The sequence below is a fragment of the Muntiacus reevesi genome, chromosome 13 (genome assembly GCF_963930625.1).
Source record: "Muntiacus reevesi chromosome 13, mMunRee1.1, whole genome shotgun sequence".
In the NCBI taxonomy this organism is placed as follows: domain Eukaryota; kingdom Metazoa; phylum Chordata; class Mammalia; order Artiodactyla; family Cervidae; genus Muntiacus; species Muntiacus reevesi.
Window position 1 is genome coordinate 36,001,354 of NC_089261.1, and position 23,946 is coordinate 36,025,299.

General features: G+C 35.9%; 1 protein-coding gene across 3 annotated transcripts in view; it reads right to left on the reverse strand.

Moving 5' to 3' along the window:
- FSTL5 (follistatin like 5) overlaps positions 1-4,552 on the reverse strand; it is an 825,152-nt gene extending 820,600 nt beyond the window's left edge. For all 3 annotated transcript variants that reach the window (XM_065904790.1, XM_065904789.1, XM_065904788.1), the window contains exon 1: positions 4,427-4,552. In XM_065904790.1, the coding sequence (XP_065760862.1) occupies positions 4,427-4,552 (126 nt within the window). The remainder of the gene's footprint in view (positions 1-4,426) is intronic.
- Between the last annotated feature and the right edge of the window lie 19,394 nt (positions 4,553-23,946).

Genomic DNA, 23,946 nt, shown 5'->3' on the forward strand with positions numbered 1-23,946 from the left:
AGGTGATGGACAGGGAAGCCTGGTGTGCTGCAGTCCATGGGTTTTTAAAGAGTCAGACACGACTGAATGACTGAAATGCACCATTTCCTACTTCAGAGATCTTTCCAACCCAGGGATGGAACCCTGCTCTCCTGTGTCTCCTGCTCATTGGCAGGTGAATTCTTTATTGCTTGGCCACCTAGGAGCTCCCTATAGTAACTACTATGCTCAAAACCAAAATTCCTAGTGACAGACCAGCAGTTAGGGTGGTGACTATTGCTTCTGAGTGAGTCTTCATTTGGAGATTGACCTAAACTAAAGCTACAGCAACATTTGCATGCTAAGTCACTTCAGTCTTATTCAACTTTATGCTATCCTATTAGGAGAAGACATTCATTTCAATCTAGCCAAGAAAACATACCGTGATTATGTTTATGGAAGGGGAGAAGGAACAACATGAAAGGACATTAGATGTTTCTCCTTGAAGTCAGTGTCACTTTGCTTTACTAGCATTATCATCTTTATTCTTTCTGATCCTTCTTCCCCATCTGTGTTCTACATATCCTTTTATGGGCTTCTTACTAATCTCATTTTTCTGTCTGATCCTCTATCTTTCCCTTGAGAAAGTTACTTTTCCTCTCAGGTTTTAATAATGTCATTTGGATAAGCTGGAAAAATATTCCCTGTATCCAAGGATTATTGTGGAATTAAATTGCAACAATTAATGTTTATGAAAGTATGTAGCACAATATAGGTATACAATATTTGCTTCAAAATAATAATAAAAGAAGAGTACTGTTTGTATTTGCATTTTGTAATTGTGTTTTACAATTTTGTATTGCTAATGAACTCCATATCCTCAAGTTCAATAAATGCTTTTTGGGTAAGCACATTGGATGAAACACAGGATTAGCCCCCTTAGATACATATTATGGACTATAATTAAGATTTCTATAATTAACATGATGGATTTATGTTACTCATTTTTATCTTGAGACACAGAATATATATTTGCAAACACACATGTGTATACAGAGTTATAAATGATATAACTATATACATATATGTTTATATCTATACTACACTAGGCTATGTAGGATCCTCCCTAGTTACTCAGATAATTAAGATTTTGCCTGCAATGCAGGAGACCCGGGTTGATCCAATGGTTGGGAAGATCCCCTGGACAAGGGAATGGCAATGCATTCCAATATTCTTGCCTGGAGAATTCCACGGACAGAGGAGCCTGGCGGGCTACATTCCAAGGGGTCACAAAGAATCAGACATGACTCAGTGACTAACATTTTCACTTTCACTTTCACTGTGTAATCTGACAAGTAAATCGCACATTTCAGTTTTTGCTCCCAAAAGGAGATTCATTATACAATTGACACACAAATATTTGAGAAAATTCCATTCTATACATACATTTGTTCAGACTCAAAGAACTGACACCTCTCTGGGGAATATGTGGAAAGTGGTTAATCAAAACTCAAAATCTAGTGTATTTATTATATATTTTAGTGTTTTGTAGTTAGCAACTGATATTTATGCTAGTGAGACCTATCCAAGTAGAAAATCTCCTAATGCATTCTCTAAGTCTTACAGATTTATAGATGTTTATAGTTTTTTTATTTAATTAAAATTATGCAAGTTAAAAATAACAAATGTGAGGAAATAAATTTATACAATGCTATTAAATAATGTATTTTTAAAAATTTTATTAAGTATAGCTCAGTTGATTTTACTCTAACAGAAATGATAGAAAAGGAAATTACTTTTATTGTATAATTAATTATGATATAATTATACACATATATATCATCTTGATTTAAGCCTTATTCTAATCAGTGATGGAATCATTCATTATAAATATATTTGTTTCTTTTTACTGTTCTAGGTGCTGTGCTATAGCAAGATGAATAGTGGGTGTGTTTAGTCACTATGTTGTGACCGACTATTTTGGGACCCCATGGACTGTAGCCCGCCAGGCTCCTCTGTCCATGAAATACTGAAGTGGGTTGCCATTTCCTTCTCCAGGGGATCTACCAGACCCAGGGATCAAACTCATATCTACAATGCAGGAGGATTGTTTACCGCTGAGTCGCCAGGGAAGCCAACGATGAACAGTAGCATACATCATAATGGAAATAAACATCTAGCAAACTAATAAATAATTGAAATACATATTTTGACAAATAATGATATTCTAGAGTGAATATTAACAGGGGGATCAAGGGAATGTCTATGTTTGTTCCATTTTCAGTTGTGGTTCGGAAAAACCTCTCCAATAAAGTAGCATGTGTGCTTAATTGGAGTGGAAAAAAGTGAGAGAAAGACAATCAGGTATTCTTTGGATTCAGATAGTGACAAATTCAAAAATAAATAAATGCTATAATGAGATTAGCCTTCAAGGTCTTGGAGAAGGAAAAGTACATCCCAATGGCTGGATCGGGGTTGATGAGTGGAAAGTATCTGCAGGGGTTTTGCAGGAACTTACGCACCTCAGGGAGCTTCTTAATTCCTGTCAGATACACACTTTCACACACACACAGAGTCACAGAATTATTTTATAGCTAATGTCACCTCTGTCTCAAGTCATTTGAAAGTTAGGTATTGTCATAAGATTCTCTGCCTCTCTGCTCCTAAATGCCAGCAGTCGTACTACTTCTAACTATGTAGAGATAAGGATTCACAGAGAAGGAAAAGATTGGGAGGTGACTCTCATCATTTTGGGTGAGTACTAGTGTTTCTAAAACTGGTTTAACTCATTGTGTTTCAATTTTTTAAAGGTTTCTTAAACTACACAGCAATGCATGGTAAGTGATTTATCTGCAATGTCCAAATTTAATTCAACATTATTTATAAATAATACATAACAATCTGTGATGTTACATTTAACAGAGGAACAATCAAAACTTTTAGTCAGGCATTCTCCCTGCTTTTTCTGCCATCGATTCAATTACATAATATCTACTATATTCATGGCACTAGGAATAAAAAGATTAGAAAGGCACAGTTTTAGACCTCAAGACACATAACATAGGGCAATCACACAGCATGGAATAAATATTCACTGGGTCTGTAATAGTATGAGTCAGTATGTTGAATTAATAATGTGTTTTCAGAGCATTCTTAAAGGAGTTATTATACCTAAGTTTGGAGCTGGGACAAAACTTATTGTTAGTTCATGAAGTAGGGGAAATGAATGATAATAGAAATATAGAGGGATAAGGCCAGTTCTCCAATTGCATTTATCCAGAATGAACATTTTAATAGTTTATTTACTTTTACATGCAATTAAACTTCTATAATAATTTTTTACTTTGAAGTATAGTTTATATTGTACTTATTTTCTCTTTTATACCTATCATATCTATTCTGCATGCTATACCTTAGCTTATTGAAATATTTAACAAATGTATGTGTTCAAAAAATTCCTTAACACTCTAAGAATTTTTTTATTTATCATCTATAGGATGAAATAGATACACTTTCATAAGTTTGGTTTGAAGATTAAATAAAACAGTAAATTTAACAGCTTAGCTTAATGTCTGGCACATAAAAATCCCAGAAAAGGTTAGCGATCTTGTCAAAATACTATACTATTATGAAAGATTTTCAGCAAAAATATATGCAGTATAAATGCTACTATCACATTATAGTGACTGTAAAGGAGAAAATCAATATAGTTATGTTTGTTTATTTCAAGTGATTTTTAAAGACAAGTAGCATAAGAAATCTTAAAATGTATATGTTCTTTTCAAATTCAGCATTTTTGTCTTTTTTCCACTCTCTAGGATAACAAGAATGTATTGTAAACTTTTATTTGATTGAATAAAATGTTGTTTAAGTATTTTACTTGCAATATCATGATGTGTTACTAAAAGCACTAGCTTAATTTATTGTAAGTATATAATCTATGGAATTTATAAAATCCTAAAGTCTATTTAATTCTTGAAAATATTTAACATCAATAAATGATTTCCTATTAGACAACCTGAAATTCTTATGATTTTTGTGAAATTAAAGTGTCTAATGATTTTTAAAAGAACAAAAACTTTGCCAAACTATATATTCCTAGATGGTATAGGCATCCTTTTCTGTTTATCTTAATGGCAAATTCAAGAACATAACACTTTTGATTTAATTTGAAGTTATAAGCTTAAAATTAATATGGAAATAATAGAAGTTATCTGGGTGATTAGGTCTTGACATACTTTTATAAGTCCTATCCTGCTTCCTCATGTGAAATTTTAATGACTTTTTTTAAATAGTCCATCTATATACTTTGTCAAAAGTAATCCCCCAAATTGTTTCTAAAAGGCTTTTTTAAATAAATATAAATTATACTCTTCAAGTATATTCTGCAATAAGTTCTCCTAAGTGAGTAGTAAACCAGTTTAGTTTAGTTTAGTTCATTATGAGCAAGCCCAGAATGGTAAGGTACCTTGTGTCGCAATCTTATTAGAGGTTGGTAGGATTTAAGGCCATATCCTGCTTCTCTGGTTGGCCTTCCTTCAGACTCCAGAAAAATGAATCCAATAATCAAAACAGCTGACCAGCACTTAAACATCCTTATTGCTTTTCACCTGTGAAAATTAACATTGCAAATAATCAGAAAACACATTCCAAATTAAAGAAATATATAAAAAATATTCAGTAACAAATAGAATTCTCCATAGAATTAATCAAAACTCAGCAGCAGTTGCCAACTGAATCCATAATAGGTAAGCATCTTCAAATAAAGATTATAATATTCTTGATATAAGAAATACTGTTTTTTTTTTCCCACACATACAGTTTTATGTAACATTGAATAGGGGCCAATAAAAATATTGAGGTAAAATAAACACAAGCTGAAAGAAATTTTTTTCAAAAGACAGAAAACATTAAACCATGATTAATTTTCTAATTATCCATACAGGACACATGTATAAATCTCAAAGTCCTCTTTGAGTGTATCTGATGAAAAATGCTTAATAAAACTATAGCTATTATAATTTACTGGGAAATATCAGTGAAATGTTGATGAGATAGTCTTCTATGGCAGCAATTCCCAACCTCTTTGGCACCAGGGACCGGTTTCCTGGATAGAATTTCCTATTGTAACAACCCTGACACAACCACTTTCCCCTTCAAATGCCCCAACCCGGTCCTTCCTTACCTTTCACACTAATGCACTTTCAATCTCTTCTCCACACAACAACCTGAGCAATCATGCAATCCAAACATCATGATGTTAGTGCATGTGCTAGTAACTTTCAGATATACACTATTCATTTATTCTTGAGATTAAAAGTAAATCACTGGTTCTTACAATTTTCCACAGCATCTTGGCTCTGCGTGTCTTTCTCTTCTCTAAATAATTGACCCCAGCCAGACTAATTTTGTGCAGTTGTTTGGATTTTGAACATTCCTACTATAAGGATTCTGTACACTATTTCCTCCAAATGAAATGCATTTTTCTCATTTATCACCCAAAGACCATCTCATGTCAAAAATATCCCTTGGAATCCTTCCCCATAATGCCAAAACTGAGTTACGTTTCTCGTTTACTCTGTTCATAGATCAGTTTTTCTTTGTTTCAGAGCTTCTCTTTGTAATTATACATAATTAATTTGATTATTCAAAACGTTGGTGTTCCTCACTAGAATATTTATCTGTCTCCTTTAAACATCATGACTGCTGGAATTTGTTGTTATGCTTTTTCTCCAGCATTACATCGTCTGGGCCTTCCAAGTTGCCTGGTACCTGCTGGACATGCAATGAATGAATGCATAAATGAACGTCATCTTGCATGTGAAGGAAACAAGAAAGAGCATGTTTTCCTGCATTCTGACAATTCTGAATGCAATTCCTATTTCCACTACTTCTATGAAACATCTGAAAGCTAACCTGGGAAACTAAATATTTTCATTTGCAATCCATCGTTTTGCTGTCATTTTGATGTATAGTCTAATCCTTCTCCCAGAGGTAAATATTTGTTTATAAGACAACTGGACAGAATATTTTAAATTCAAGACAGAGATTGAGAATAAAGAAAACAGTTTGGGAAAAGGGTGAAGGAGTATTTTTCCCGAGCTCTGAATACTATGTTATTTCTGTTGTGAACCAGGAGAGGGAGGAAAGGGGCATGGCAACAATTCTGTACCAGTCGATGTTGGGTGAAGGTGAGGTCATACATTTCCTAAAAGTGCTCACTTAAGGGTTTGTCTTTCTCTGCCCTTTTCCTCCTAACCCTAACCTCCCTCTCTTTCTCTACTTTTTATGCACACACACACACACACACACACACACACATAGAAAATAGTTCATCTACTCTAAAATATAAAACCAATGAACAATTAATTAATTTTAGTGGGTGAATAAAAATCTCATCAATCTTGGGTGAGTAAACTTATACACATTGATAATTAGATCAACAATATGCTAAGCATATTTTCAGCCAACAGGCAACAGGATAGAAATATCTACTTTAAGAAATATCACTAAAACTTGAGAAAAATGTCAGCATGTAAATCTTCAGTATAGTATATGCAACCTATTTATAGTATTTAAATCTACTTCCTTGATACCCTTAACCATGATTATTTTTTCCATTGCAAGTCTTATGATTTTCAATTCTAAAATTTCTTTAAAATAATGTTATACAAAAATAAAAATGCTTTATTTCAGCAAAAGCTATCATACAACTGCAGTGATTTACCTGGAGGATGAAACGGCAACCCACTCCAGTATTCTTGCCATGGGGTTGCAAAGAATCGACATGACTGAGCAACTGAGCACTCATGCACAGATAGAGTAAAACAGAACCGGTAGATAGAGTAAAACAGAACCGGTATTAAAATTCAGGTAACTTTTCGGGGGAATAACTGATTTCTATTCCAGATAGGTATTTGAGCTCAGCAGCTAAATGTTAAACAAAGGACAAGAACTAGTTTCTGGGCTTATCTTCTGTGAATGATACCACATGATATTCTCCTCCATTGAAATATCATTAAAAAAATACCTGAATTCAGTTGTATAGTTATCAAATGGCAACCTAAACATAAAGATGGCTCTTCTCATTGGATGCTCAGAAAATAATTATCAGCTTCTTACCTCTCTTCGCCTACAGGATCCAAAGATGTCATTATTATATTTTTAAAAGTTCACTTGTCTACAGAAGGTGTTCTTGAAATCATAAATCAGGAATAATTGATCCCATGATATACCGACTCATGATCTCACTTTCTCAGTATCCTAACCTCTAACAATCTGTTAGGTTTTCATAATTAATTGGCAGTTTGTTGACAGCTCAGTAAGAGCACTGAAAAGCATTTGTTGAAAACAAACCAGCTGGAGCAGATGGTGTGATAATGATCTTATGACTTTTCTTTGTAACCTCAACATTGATATGGAAGTATCAGAAAACAATCTCACTATTAAGTTAGAGAAAATGCATGTGTACCAAAAAGGTATCTGCATAATACCATAGCTAACGAAGTTGTACTTGAAAAAGACAAGGGGGATGGACAGAGGTTTCTTTTACTTCTTCAACAAACAATATTTTTCTCTGAATAAAACTTTTTTTTTTTTCCCACCACATGGCAAAACAGGTCATGCTGGTTATGGCAGTAGGATTTAAAGAATAGGATTTACATTATTCAGTAGATTTAAACTGAGGGATTCTGATTTTTTAATACATTATAATCTAATGTCTAATCATTTGGAAGATAAAAGTGATAAAGTATTGCCTTAGGAACAAAATGCAACATTTGAGATAGAGAAGACAACTTTGCTAGCATGCCTATGAACGAAAAGAATGTCAGGGTGAAGCAAATCCCCATGATTAGCAAATGTTTTAGAGCAGTCAAGTACCCTGAGTTTTACCTGGAGTACCCTCACTGCATCTCATTCCATCTTAGAAAGCTACTATAGGTTTTTCAAGAGACAGCTCCAGCACCTCCTTTATGAAAACATCCCTGCCAGTCACACATAAATTTGACTGCTCTCTCCCGCAATCTTTAAGTGTATGCCTTACATGACTTTTTACTGTGGTTATTGATTTTAAAAAGGCAATCATCCTTGTTATTTATAGCATCAGACTTTACTGTCACCACCAGTCACATCCACAACTGAGCATTATTTATGCTTTGGTCCAGCCTCTTCATTCTTTCTGGAGGTATTTTTCTGCTCTTCCCCAGTATCATATTGGACATGTACCCACCTGGGGTGGGCAGGGAAGGTAATCTTCCAGGATCATATCTTTTTGCCTTTACATAAGATATGACCCTGGAAGATAATATCATGGGGTTCTCAAGGCAAGAATACTGAAGTGGTTTGCCATTCCCTTCTCAAGTGAACCACGTTTTGTTGTCAGAACTCTTCAGGACGACCTGTCTTTCTTGGCTGGCCCTACATCACATGGCTCATAACATCACTGAGTTAAACAAGGCTGTGATCCATGTGATCATTTTGGTTAGCTTTCTGTGACTGTAGTTTTCATTCTGGAGGCTGTGGGACTGTAGTTCTTGTTTCTTCTGTCTGCCTTCTGAAGGATGAAAATAAGAGGCTTACGCAAGCTTTCTGATGGGAGGGACTGGCAATAGGGAAAACGGTTTTTCTCTGGTGCACAGGGACATGTTCAGCAAATACTTAATCCACCATTTCTGTGAGTGGGTAGGGTTATGCTCCCTCCCTTTTAGTTTTCTGGCCTGAGACAGCCCAGTTCCGGAGTCTACAGGCTCTATGGTAGAGCTAAAGGTGAACTACAAAAAGACATATGCCAACATGCACCTCCCCTGACTGCTGCTCTCAGTGCCCCCGCCCCTGTAACGTGTCACTGTTGACCCACCTTTCCACAAGAGATCTTCAAGCACTCAGAGGTAAGTTTGGCTCAGTCTTTTATGGGCTCACTGCTCCCTTTCCCTGGATCCTGGTGTGTGCAAGATTTTGTTTGTGCCTTCCAAGAGTCTCTGTTTCCCTCTGCTCTGGAATTACAAGTTGGATTTACAAAATGCAGAGGAGTCTGAGATAAAATTGCTGACATCCATTGGAATCAAGATGCCGGGAGAAATATCAATAACCTCAGATATGCAGATGACACCACCCTTATGGCAGAAAGTGAAGAAGAACTAAAGAGCCTCTTAATGAAAGTGAAAGAGGAGAGTGAAAAATATGGCTTAAAACTCAACATTCAGAAAACTAAGATCATGGCATCGGTTCTATCACTTCATGGCATATAGATGGGGAAATTATGGAAACAGTGAGAAACTTTATTTTGGGGGGCTCCAAAATCATTGCAGGTGGTGACTGAAGCAAAGAAGTTAAAAGACGCTTGCTCACTGGAAGAAAAGCTATGACCAACCTAAACAGCATATTAAAAAGCAGAGACATCATTCTGCCAACAAAATTTCATTTAGTCAAAGTTATGGTTTTTCCAGTATGGATATGAGAGTAGGACTATAAAGAAAGCTGAGCACTGAAGAATTGATGCTTTTGAACTGTGGAGTTGGAGAAGACACTTGAGAGCCCCTTGGACTGCAAAGAGATCCAATCAGTCCATCCTAAATGAAATCAGTCCTGAATACTCATTAGAAGGACTGCTGATGAAGCTGAAACTCCAATACTTTGGCCACCTGATTTGAAGAACTGACTTACTGGAAAAGACCCTGATGTTGGGAAAGATTGAAGGCTGGAGAAGAAGGGGACCACAGAGGATGAGATGGTTAGATGGCATCACCAACTCAATGGATGAGTTTGAGTAAGCTGCAGAAGCTGGTGATGGACAGGGAAGCCTGGCGTGCTGCAGTCCACTGGGTCACAATGAGTCAGACACAACTGAGCAACTGAACTGAACTGAACTAAATTGATTTGATCATAGAGAAAGCAAGGGAATTCCAGAACAAAAATCTACTTCTGCTTTATTGACTACACTAAAGCCTTTGACTGTAAGGATAACAACAAACTGTGGAAAATTCCTAGAGAAATGGAAATATCAGTCTACCTTACCTACCTCCTAAGAAACTTATATTCAGGTCAAGAAGCAACAGTTAGAACTGAACCTGGAACAACAGGCTTGTTCTTAACTGGGAAAGGAATACAACAAGGCTATATACTGTCACCCTGTTTATTTAACTTATCTTCAGAGTTCATCATGCAAAATGCTGGCTGGATGAATCACAATCTGGAATCAAAATTTGGGGAGAATTATCAACAACCTCAGATGTGAAGATGGTATCATTCTAACAACAGAAAGCAAACAAGAACTAAAGAGTCTCTTGATGAGGGTAAAAGAGAAGAGTGAAAAACTGGCTTAAAACTCAACGTTCAAAAAACTAAGATCATAGCCATCTCTTACATGTGGAATCTAAAAAGAAAAGATACAAATGAACTTACTTACAAAACAGAAAGAGCGACACATACTTAGAAAAAGAACTCATCGTTGCCAGTGAGGGGAAGGGATAGTTAAAGCCTTTGGATGGTCATGTACACACTGCTATATATAAAATGGATAACCAACAAAAACCTATAGTATAGCACATGGAACTCTGTTCAATGTTATGTACCAACCTGTATGGGAGGGGGATTTGGTAGAGAATGGATACATGTGTATGTATGGCTGAGTCCTTTTGCTATTCACCCGAAACTATCACAACATTGTTAAGTGGCTGTACCCCAACACAAAATGGTTTTGGTTTAAAAATAATAGAAATAAAAAAAAAATTAAGATCATGGCATCCAGTCCCATCACTTCATGACACAGATGGTAGAAGAAAGGAAACAATGCAGATTTTGTATTCCTGGGCTCCAAAATCACTGCAGTTGGTGACTGCAGCCATGAAATTAAAAGACAATTGCTCCTTGGAAGTAAAGCTATGACAAACCTAGACAGCATATTAAAAAGGCAAAGATGTCACTTTGCTGATAAAAGTCCAGCTAGTCAAACATATGATTTTTCCAGTAGTCATGTATGAATGTGAAAATTGCACTGTAAAGAAGGCTGAGTGCAGAAAGACTGATGCTTTCAAGTTGTGATGCTGGAGAAGACTCTTGAGAGTCCCTTGGACAGCAAGGAGATCAAACCAGTCAATCCTAAAGGAACTCAGTCCTAAATACTCACTGGAAGGACTGATGCTGAAGCTGAGGCTCCAGTACTTTGGCCACTTGATGAGAAGAGCCAGCTAACTGGAAAAGACCTTGACGCTGGGAAAGATTGATGGCAGGAGGAGGCGACAGAGGATGAGATGGTTGGAAGGCATCACTGACAACGGACACGCGTTTGAGCAAACTATGGGTGATAGTGAAGGACGGGGAAGCCTGGTATGCTGCAGTCCTTGGGGTCACAAAGGGTTGGACACAAATGAGCTACTGTACAACAACAATAAACATCCTTGTACAGATATAGAAGGAAGCAGACTGAACTGATTGTGTCACAATTTAACATGTGTCTTAACTTTCCCAGACTTGTCTTTATTCAGTGTCAGGGAGGTGAACACTACCTGGACACAAGTGTCTGTGCACTTTGACATTTTATAATTCAGTGAGATGGAGAAAACAGCTTCTAGACTACCTTGTAGTCCTGGAAAACCTGAGCAAAGCCAGGTGTCTAACTTGTACTCCATATGTAAGAAGAAATTTATGAGCATATAAAATCTAGCACCTGTACCAAATTATTCCTACTGAGTTGATTTATTAATCAGAAGAGGATATAGGTAAGAATAGGTTTGAGAGGAAAAAAAATATGATTTCTTTTCTTGAGGTGCCTTTTGCAGTCTTATTAGAGATATTAAATAGATATTGGGATATTGAATCTGGAACTCAGCAAAGAGGTAGAGGCTAGAGATAGATACCTGTTTGGGACTGTGAACATTTGTACGTCTTCTGCCTTAGGTATGAGATGAGAAGAGATTAGAGAGGACAAAAAATTCAATGACTAAGTCTTCAGGAAGATTTAGTTGAAATAGAGGGGCTAAACGCTGTGATGAGGTGGAAAAATCGAAAAGAGAAAAATGGCAATTTTAGAAAAATGATAGATAGCAATTTCCATTGGAATGGAATGACTAGAACTCACAGCCCTTATTATCTGACAGTCTGTAGTTTCACTGGTTTGCTTGTGTGTTCTCTGTATATAACCAGATTGTCAGCTACATAAGTACAGGGTTTCAATAATCATTTACATGAATCAGAGCAGTACACGGCACACATCACAAACTCAACAAATTATTTTGATTAATTAATCAATTAAATAATATCTACTAACAATTAATTTGAAATAGTGGATATACATAAATGAGTCTTAATATTCTTCATGTGGTCAACACTAGTTACTAAAATTAATTATGAAATCTAGATTGAGTTGCATTTAGCATAAAAAAAACTTTTCTATTTCCCCTTTATTAAAACCTTTGAATTTAGCTTTCAATGGGAAGTTCCTCTGGAAAAGCCTCACTTCTCAATAACAGCAATCTTTTCATTTTATGGCTCAACTGGAATTGGAAACACCATCCAGATTCTCTTACACCTCATGTATACATCTCTCAGGCTTGTCTGCTGCAGCAACTGTTTTCATTTCTTGATCCACTTTACCATGATACCCACAACTATGAATTCTGAGGTTGAGTTTCAATCTGATATTTCTCTTAGGAGGAAACATTATCCAAAGAATACATTTTTATATGAACAGTGGACTCTCCCCACCCATCCATGAATTCTTCTATCAGAGCAATGATCCCAATTGATGTACAGTGTTCTAACTCATTCTAACAAGCATCATTTGAACACAAGCAAAACCAATTAGAAAATAGCTAAGAATTAAATAAACACAGAGGAGAGCCGCAAAGGAAAATCAGATCATGTATATCCAGCTAGACACATTGGGATGGTACCTATTATATATTTACAACTATCCAAAAATATATTCTGATAGTTATCATTGCTTATATTGAATGAATATATAAATAGAAATTTCTCAAGTTAGTGCTTAAGAATGACTCATCAAATTTGACCATCAGTTCTACTATATAAATCATTAATGCATATATGTGGAATCTAGAAAAATGGTATAGGTGAACCTAATTGCAGAGATGAAATAGAGAAACAGAGGTAGAGAGCAAAAATATGGATACCAAGGGGGAAGGGAGTGGGGTGAACTGAGAGATTAGGATTGACATATACACGCCACCATGTATAAAACAGATAACCAATGAGAACCTACTGCAGATTACAAGGCACTCTACTCAGAGCTCTGTGATGACAAAGAGGGGGTATATACATACATGTGGCTGGTTCATTTTGCTGGGCAACAGAAAATAGCACAACATTGTAATGCAACTGAATTCCAATTAAAACAAAGACAGACATAATATTGCAGATATAACAAGATAACATCTACAAGAAGTAACCATAGAGGGAAAAAAATGACTATTCATACTGCATATGAATAATTGTGGAGAGAGGTCGTGTTAAGAGAGATCTTCCACTTCCATTTGCTTTGGATAAATGTAAATGAAGACTTAAGCAAATGCAGCTACAATTTGAGAGTAGTAAATATGTGACTTATGTGTCCAGACTACATGGGTAAGTGTGATTCAAATCTATATGGAAATACTAGCAAACATGGAACTTTCTGTATTCTTAATCCTTAATCATATTGTGAAAGCGTCTAAAAGTTTTAAATGCAATGCTTTATGCTGAAAGATTCTAACAAGTGCAATACATTTTTCTAAACATCTGGGATAAGAATAGAATTACATGTTAAATAATGAGAATTATGATCATTAAATTAATTTCACTCTTTCAAAGAAGGTGGAATTTGTATTGTAATGACATCTGAGTCATTAATTCAGATGAAGAAAATTGTCCAGATTCTAATCAATTATACCTTTCAAAAGCTTTTGTAGTTTGCAGCCAAAAGAAGCTAAATATAGATAAAATATATTCTTTGCCATTTTAAAACCGCAGTATAAAATGTATAATAATTTAAGCTTGCACTAGGAGAAAGTATTCACACTAAATTCCATTGAATTAAAAACTGTCTATTACTCATCTTCAAGCAAATGAAAGTCCCACATTATGAAAAGTATGCTAGGTCATAAATATTGTTTTTCAAAACCATCTTTGCTTTACACAGTTATTTATACTGCAACTATATTAACTATCCTAGTGCATTAAATGATGTTTTAAATAAAATATTCAAGTACAACATATTACAGATAACAGAAATGAAAAACTTATTAGAAACCTAGTGTAAACTCTTTATTTGTGAGGAACAGAGACCCAGTGAGAATAAGGTTTGCCTATGAGGAAAGAAGTGGACTTGGAATACAGCTGATTCCAAGTACACAGGTATGTTTTTTTATATTACAACACACCTGATTAGAATCCACTCATTATGGAAGGAAGGACACAAATGAGAATTTGTTTAGAAATTGCATTTCTGTGAGCCCCAGCATTCTGGTACTTGCTATTGGCCAGACCTTCTAAAAGTCAACTTACAAGACATGAGTCGCCATCTCTACAGAATCCAGTTGCTTAAGCAGAATTTTAGGAAAACTTTTGGTTGTACATTTGTTCTATACAATGATCTTCATTGAGAAGATGGTTATATACAGTTACAGTTAAAATATATAGAGAGATGTTTACAATTGTCCTCATATAAACTGAAATTACACAGCAGATTTATATATATATAGGCTTATATATATTTGCTAATCAGGAACCTCTTCCTAAAAAGCAGAATTGATTGCACTAACTAGAGCCCTTACCCTCACAGCTAATAAGAGAGCAAATACATACACTGACTGTAAATATGCATTCCACATCACACATTCACTTGTTGTCATTTGGAAGGAATGAGGGCTCCTATCTACTAAAGGCTATCCCATGACTAACATCCTGCTTATACTCCAACTTTTAAAAGCAGCTAACATGCCAACTAAAGTAGGCATCATACATTGCCTAGGTCACCAGGTGGCCTCAGATATAGGCTTCCCAGGTGTCGCTAATAGTAAAGAACCTGCCTGCCAATGCAGGTTAGATTTAAGAGACACAGGTTCGATCCCCAGGTTGGGAAGATCCCATGGAGATCCCCTGAAGGAAGGTACAGCAATCCACTCCAGAATTCTTGCCTGGAGAATCCCATGGACAGAGGAGCCTAGTGCGCTGCAGTCCATGGGGTCACACAGAGTCGGGACACAAGTGATTTAGCACACACGCATACACACACACACACACACATATATATATGTGCATATGTGTGTGTGTAAACTATAAATATATATGACATATATATATAGTTATATAACCATGTAGATGTTTACATTATACATAGATGATATGTATAATACAGGACACATATATTTTTAAAGAATGAACTTTGAGTCTAGCTGACTTAACCCAGGAAATGTTTCAAATTGTACAACCTTAAAATAGGCTGGACTTTCAATTATCTGCACCAGCACCTCAAATTTAGGCTGAAATAAACAATACAACCTTCAGTGACACATTTTCAATCTCCCAAAAAAAGTCTTCGGACTTTATAATACATTAATGGTTCAATAGTCAAAAGGTGTATCATGTGTAGCCTGAAGCTAAATTTATTCACTATGTCTATTCTTATAATGACTTCAGTAGACAATACTTAAAAAAAAATCTTTATCGCTTCTTTTGTTCAGTTATTAAATCATGTGGTGTCAGATTATTCTTCACGATGCTCATAATATCCTGGATTATATATGTTAGTATGTGCACATCATAGACCATCAGTTCAACTTGCTGAGAGCTATGGTCCATCACGTGGCAAAACATGACAGGTCACAATCCTGTCCTAATACAACCAAGGCAATGTGACCCAACTCATCTGTTGCTCTAAGCTTTTCTCTACTCTATCTCACCTGCCTTTTGTATGACTAGTTCAAAATAAGAAGCCAATGCAATATCATTGCAAATGATATTGTATGTATGCAAAAAATTAACTGCATACAAAATATCTCTATTTTGTATACAGTTTATTACACATGTTAAATTTCTAAGATTTAGTATTTTACCAGAAGTCTGACATCAAACAGGCATTTTTTTTTCTCGTGAGTAATAAACTGAGGATATTTATTTCTACAAACTTTATAAATGTCCTTTCAATGCTGAGCAGTAGCATACCATGTAGTGGAAATAACAGGAGGCTAAAATTCAAAAAATTGAGCACTGAAGAATTGATGCTTTTGAACTGTGGTGTTGGAGAAAACTCTTGAGAGTCCCTTGGACTGCAAAGAGATCCAATCAGTCCATCCTAAAGGAAATCGGTCCTGAGTATTCACTGGAAGGACTGATGCTGAAACTGAAACTCCAATACTTTGGCAGCTGATTTGAAGAATTGACTCATTGGAAAAGACCCCAATGCTGGGAAAGATTGAAGGTGGGAGGAGAAGGGGATGACAGAGGATGAGATGGTTGGATGGCATCACCGACCCAATGGACTTGAGTTTGGGTAGGCTCCAGGAGCTGGTGATGGACAGGGAAGCCTAGTGTGCTGTAGTACATGAGGTTGCAAAGAGTCAGACATGACTGAGCAACTGAACTGAACTGAACTGAAAAGTCAAAAGAGCTGGCCTCTACTTTTAGCTGTGTTTATAAACTATTTTCTTAACACTTCTTTACAGTTCTCAACCAAAGGTGTTTCCCCACTAGTCCACTGATGAAACTGCCTCCAGAAGTGAGCTCTTTACTGACTTTTCCACTTTCATCACACAATAGTCACATGATTTCATTTCACCTTTCTAACCTTGATTTTGTAGTCTCTTTCCCCATCTCTTTTTCTTCATTCACCTGATCTCTTAAAGCTGATAGGCCAGCTTTATGTGAAGTTCCAAAATGAAAAAAATAATCAGAATAATAAAGTTCATTTTTCCTTTGACTTTTTATTTTATATTGGAGTATGGCTGATTACAAATACTGTGATAATTTCAAGTGGAGAGCAAAGGAATTCAGTCATACATACACATGCATCCATCCTCCTGCTCCCCTCCCATCCAGATTGCCACACAACATTTAGCAGATTGTGCTATACAATAAGTCCATGTTGGTTATCTATTTTAAGTATAGCAATGTGAACCTGTCCATTATTTTAAATAATATATTTAGAATATTAAGGAACAGCATCTATATGTCATGACATATACACTGAAAGTTATCAAAAAATATACTTTCATTCTTTTCAAAATAAGTACCAACTGGATGGGAGAAAGCAAATTAAAACAAATCAAACACAATGATCTTGGTTTTCCTCTTTTTTCCTCCTAAATACAATGGATAAAATCTTGAACTTTGCAAAATATTACCTAAAGATTAGCAATTGCCTATATGTTTGGTGTGAAAGACTTATTCTCTTTATTTGTATATCAGCTGAAGTAAGTTTGACTAATATAATATGTAAACATGTTTTTAATTTTTTAAAATAATAATATATTATATGACCTTGAAAATATGTCCTGGTTCAAGAGAAGAGAACATCATTATAAGCTCTGTCTTCTGAATTCATTGCCTTCTACTTTGATGAGCACTTAAAATGTAAATTAAGGAAGAATACAGCTCTTAGGATTGACTATGCCTAAAATCCCAAAGGTACTATGTTACAGATTTTATTTGCTATTAAAAAAAATCATTGCAATTTTGTCAATGTCAGACATTTTAAATTCAAACTATTTTATACCAAACTTTCTAGAAGCCTACGTTCTTTAAATCTGGGACTACATTTAGTGTATAAGGGAAAAAAACGAAGCTGTCACAGGTTAGCAATGAAGTGCTGCATAGGGAACAACTTAATTTCCTCTGTATTTAAAGCTGAAATACTATGGGGAAAACTCATTCATTTAGGTCAGCTGAATCTCAGAGGTATTCTAGTTCATATGCAGAAAACTGTGGGGAGAGTCCAAGGATGGAGCCCAGAGTCAGTAGTAAAAGTCACTGGGAGACATTTACCAGGATGACCTCATGCCTCCCCAAAATGAAAGACTTGAATTACTTCTAGATCCAGCGGGAGGCTTTCACAATTACTCAAGTCAAAACATCTATGTTTTCACGGGAGATATGAAAAACAGAGTAAACCTGGCATACAGACCAACTTCAGTTTAGTCAGTTGAGGATGAGCACATTCCTAGTGATCTGAATCAAAGTAGACAAGGTGAGTGGAAACTTTCCAAGAAACTCCTGACAGGAGTTAACAGGAATTGTAGTAGCTAGTTATGTGGCCAATGGTAACCAGTTATCAAAACAAAAGTTATTAGCAAAATTGCAGCAAAAAAAGTCAAGCTGGTAAGCTGGTTTTCAGCAAGTTACACAAGAGAGCTTGCATTTTATTTTATATCAGTATTTTTCAAAATTCAAAAATAAACTATCAATAAAAGCTTGGATGTTTTACATCTGCATGCATTAATTTTTAATATTCCTTTCATTATGGTTTATCACAGAACAGTGACAATGATTCCCTATGCTATGCAGTAGGATCTTGCTGCTTATTCATCCTATATGTGATAGTTTGCAGCTGCTAATCTCGAAGTTCTAATCCATCCTTCCACTAACCCTTGCCCCTTGGCAACCACAAGTCTGTTCTCTATGTCTTCAAGTAGTTTGAATTTTTTAAAAACATATTCTATCAGAGTGGGAAAGAAAGAAACTGGAAAATGATGAAAAAGAAAGTCAGTTCTAATTTAAAAATAAAAAGTACTCTTTGGATATTTAGTCCAGGCATAAGTACACTATGTGCTTTTGCATTTTTGATAGTGATCAACACAAAATATGCTAGTTTCAGTAGAACAGATATGTGAGTCCAGTCAACATATTCACAGCGATTTACTAGCATATACAATCGAAAAGCAAATGTTCATTCGTACAGGAAAATAAAGGCAAGACACAGGTACTGGTAAGTTTTCTGAGACTCTCACATCTGTGGTCTTTGGGAATGAGTCATTCTAATTAGATTTAGAAACAAATACTATATATATGAAATTGAACTACATGGAATTGGAGCTAACTTGCAACTCCATCAAGATACTGCCTTAGTCTGAAGTCAGCTAACAAAAATTTAGTAGCATCATCCAACCCACAGATGGCCTGCTTCAGGACCCTTGTAATTCTGCAAAATCTGCAGTTACCCTGACAACCAATCTCTCTCTCTCTTTTTTTAAAGGGATTTCATTTCTCCAATTTCTCTTCTTCTCTGACTAACGGATATAAAACTTGCAACAAAACTGGTTGGACTCAAGATCTAGTAAAATGTATCTCCCTTCCTCTATTGTCCTGGAATTAGAACCAGAAATGACCATAATGATTCCTTGCAGCTGGACTGCTGAGAGAAAGGCCTCTCAAGTTTTTAAGTAAGGGAATCTATTGCAAAATGGATCCTTGAACACTCAGAGAGCCAAGGAAATACAGAGTGAAAGCCGAATATCTATCCAAACTTCCCTCAAGCTCACTTGAATGCTTCTTTTATTTCTTTTCTTGAAAAAGCAAGCTACGAGCTCAACTCAACCCACTGACTGTCCTACAGTAAATGCCAAATTGGGTTTTCCTGGTAGCTCAGCTGGTAAAGAATCTGCCTGCAATGTAGGAGACTTCCATTTGATTCCAGGGTGGGGAAGATCCCCTGGAGAAGGGATAGGCTACCCACTCCAGTACTCTCAGGCCCCTGGTGTCAAAGGGTTAAGAATCTGCCTGCAATGTGGGAGACCTGGGTTAGATCCCTGGGTTGGGAAGATCCCCTGGAGGAGGGCATGGCAACCCACTTCAGTATTCTTGCCTGGAGAATTCCCATGGACAGAGCAGCCTGGCGGGCTACAGTTCATGGATGGGATCTCAAAGAGTCAGACAGGACTGAGCGACTAAGCGCAGTATAGCAAACACAAAAGTAGTTGAGGCCAACCTTAGAGGACAGTGCATGCATGCTTAGTTGTGTCCGACTCTTTGTGATCCTATGGGCTATAGCCCACCAGGCTTCTCTGCCCATGGGATTTTCCTGGGAAGAATACTGGAGTGGGTTGCCATTTCCTTCTCCGAGGAATATTCCTGACCCAAGGATTGAACTCATGTCTTGCATTTCCTGCATTGCAGACGGATTATTTGTTGCTGGGCCACCAGAAAAGCCTTTACAAGGCAGCAGCTGCTGCTGCTGCTAAGTCACTTCTGCCATGTCTGACTTTGTGCGACCCCACAGAGCTGCCTGCAAAGCATGCAAGGATGCTAACACAGGGGACCCAGTCTGCCCTCAAATTTGGCTTCTGTACTTCTTTTTTGAAAATATATTTTTAATTACATTCTATTTTCACTTTTTAAATTATAATGTATATAATTTTTATTTGATTCATTGAATTGTTTAATAGTTTGTGATAAAGCTGTAAGGTTTTAAAAAACACCTCCCCTTCACAAAAAATATTTTCATTTTAGTTTTTTAATGTTACTTTTATTTGATCTGTTTTTAATTTAGGCTATAGAATGCTTAAAAGATTTTATTCTATTTTACTTGCATTTTATTTTTAGTACACTTTTATTTTATTTAACTACAGTTTTTAGGAAAATATATTGAATTTTCTTTTCTTTTTTTTTTTCTTTTGGTTGCACCATGTGACATGCAGAATGTTAGCTGCCTGACCTGGGACCAAACTCCTCGGCCCCCTACTGGCAAAGGGCTGAGTCCTAACCACTGGTCAACCTGGGAAGTACATACTAGATTTCTAATTATATCTTGGCTAAATGTTGGGATTCTCTGTATCTGTGGTTATGTTTTTAAATTCTCTATTTTATTCCATTAATTTATCTCTACCTAGACAGATATCACAGATTGCAATTATTAGAACTTGATAATAATTCTTGACATTCTGTAAGAAAAAGCTTTGGTCTTTTCCTTTTGCATATTTATTTTAGACTGAGCACATAAATTTCCCTATTGGGAGTTTGTTTTGGTTCATGTGTAATTTCCATTCACTTTTAATCCTTCCATGCAATTTAGTTTAGGTGTTTACTATATAAGCAGCTTATGAAAATTTCAAACCATTATGAAATCTGTCCTTTATCGGTGAATATAACCTTTTTTTTATATTTATTAGGACCATTTACTAAGACTGAAGATACATTTCAACATACTTCTACAATAAGTTTTGTCACGTGTGTATTGTTGATCTTTGACCACTGTTTTCTTTTGTTTTCTTTCCATTCACACATACAGTTGGACAGATGCATTTTCCATACATTTTTTTTTTCTCAATTAGAAACTGAAGATGTGTTTTACTGTCTAAAATATTGAATAGATGATCCTTTTTTCTGAACAAGAAAAAAGTTTGAGCTTTTAACGTTTTGAAAACATAAGATCTAACATGAAATTAATGAGAATATTAGTTCTGCCTTTGAAAGACAATTATTATATTTAAAATAAAAAATTATCTTTAATTTTTGTTAAAATTTGTTAATTTTTGTCATGCATTTCTAATGGTTTTCTTTTATGTTGAAGTAAACCTTTCTATAGTTTTTCAGTATGAGTCAATAAGAAGCAAATTGTATTCATTTTGTGTCTTAAAATGTCTTTGCCTTGTTTTTACTCTTAAATCACATTTTTAAAAGCTATTAATTCTGGATTATAGTTTCCTCTACAACACTTTCAAATGTCTATGGCATATGCTACTTTGATGAGAAGTCATCTGTTAATCTATTTATCATGCCTTTGTAGGCAATGTGCTCTTCCTTGGTAGTTTTTAAAGCTCTTCTTGTTAATTTGTCTTTTGTCTTCTAGAACTTTCTTTCTCTGTAATATTTTACAATTCATCGTTTCTTTATTTGTATCTATAATCTAATGTGTAATTTGTCCTCTGAACTTTTTTTTCAAAGTATAGTTGACATACGTTATTCTATTTTCTGGTGATTCAGTTACACACACACACACACACACACACACACACACACACACACACATGTGGCTTCCCAAGTGGTGCAGTTGGTAAAGAATCTGCCTGCCAATGCAGGAGACACAAAAAGTGTGGGTTTTGACCCCTGGATCAGAAAGATCTCCTAGAAAAGAAAATGGCGACTCACTCCAGTACTCTTGTCTGGAAAATTCCATGGACAGAGGAGCCTGGTGGGCTGCAGCCCATGAGGTCACAAAGAGTTGAACACTGGCAAAGAATACAAGCACCCAGATGCACACACACAGACACACACACAAATATATATATATATATATAATTTTTCATGCTATTTTTCATTATGATTTATTCAGCATATTTAAGATACTGAATATAATTCCCTGTCCGTACAATAGGACCTTGTTGTTTATCCATTTAACTTTTATTTAAATGTCTACAGGTATTTTGTCAAAATTTCACTGCTTAGTATTTTTAAAATATCAATTTATTTTTATTTAATTTATTCTACTTCATTTCATACTGTCTTATTTTTGGACACTATATCCAGAATTTTTCTTTAATTTCTTCTGGAACATATCATCATCAATTATGTATTTGCTTATGTATTTGTAGTATCAGTGGCTGTGTGTGTGCATGGGTGCTTAAGGCAGGATGGGTTTGGGGTGGGTGTTTGTCTGTGTTTCATCTTTCCTTCCAGGTCTTAAGTGGGCAGTTTTGGACTTCTGCCATGTTACTCTGCTGAAAGCATTTCAGACTCACTCATCAAGCTTGTAGTTAACTTTACCTGATCACAATAATTTTTTTCTTTTAAGTAATCATCACTCTCTACACAATACTTTTAAGTCTCAGCAATGACCAGCCTGTTATCTCCATCTCAAATCAATACTCTTTAAGTCACTGGATTCAGTTTGATTCTGGCGACTCTCATGAATTTGTATGGAAAGTTCTCTATCTCATTAGTGATAGTGAAGTCGCTCAGTCGTGTCCGACTCTTTGCGACCCCGTGGACTGTAGCCCACCAGGCACCTCAGTCCATGGGATTCTCCAGGCAAGAATACTGGAGTGGATTGCCATTTCCTTCGCCAGGGGATCTTCCAGACCCTGGGATCGAACCCGGGTCTCCCGCATTGCAGGCAGACGCCTTAACCTCTGAGCCACCAGGGAAGCCCCATCTCATTAACCTCAAATAACTAATTTTCCAGGCAGCCTTACCTGCTTCTCTGTATGTCCTTTCTCTTACCACCAACTCTTCCTGCCTCCCTACAAAGTCATACCTCTTTGATTTTTCCTTTTATGTTTTATATTATTATTTATTGCAGAAGGCAATGGCAACCCACTCCAGTACTCTTGCCAGGAAAATCCCATGGATGGAGGAGCCTGGTAGGCTGCAGTCCATGGGGTCACTAAGAGTCAGAGTGACTTCACTTTCACTTTTCACTTTCATGCATTGAAGAAGGAAATGGCAACCCACTCCAGTTTTCTTGCCTGGAGAATCCCAGAGACGGGGGAGCCTAGTGGGCTGCCGTCTATGGGGTCGCACAGAGTCAGACACGACTGAAGCAACTTAGCAGCAGCAGCAGCCGCATTATTATTATCATTGCTGTTGTTGTTGCTGTTGTTTTATGCTTAGGAATGGCCTCAAAGAATAAGTAAGGAGACAAGTTTTGCTTTGGGGAATGAATCAGCAGAGGGGTGCTCACCCATCAATCAGACTTGCAAAGATGGACCAAATAATAGCTAAGCAAATTTATGTTGCTAGGAATTCAAAAAATAGTGGAACTCGAGGAAATGCCATTTGCTAGTCATTTAATGCATGTACAATTGTTTTCTGAATTTACTTAGATAAATTAATAGCATTTTCATTAACTTTTTCATAATAAAAGTGGATAATGTTGTTTTTAGTTATAAGCTCTTTAAAATATACATGTAGATACAAATGGTAAAATATATACTGCTAGGATATATCTGGACCTTCACTGTAAAAATCTGGAGAAAAGTACAAAATATCAACCTGACATGGGGTCTTTTATTTATAATAGTCAAAAGGTGACATATTAATATTCAATTCATAAACAGAAATATT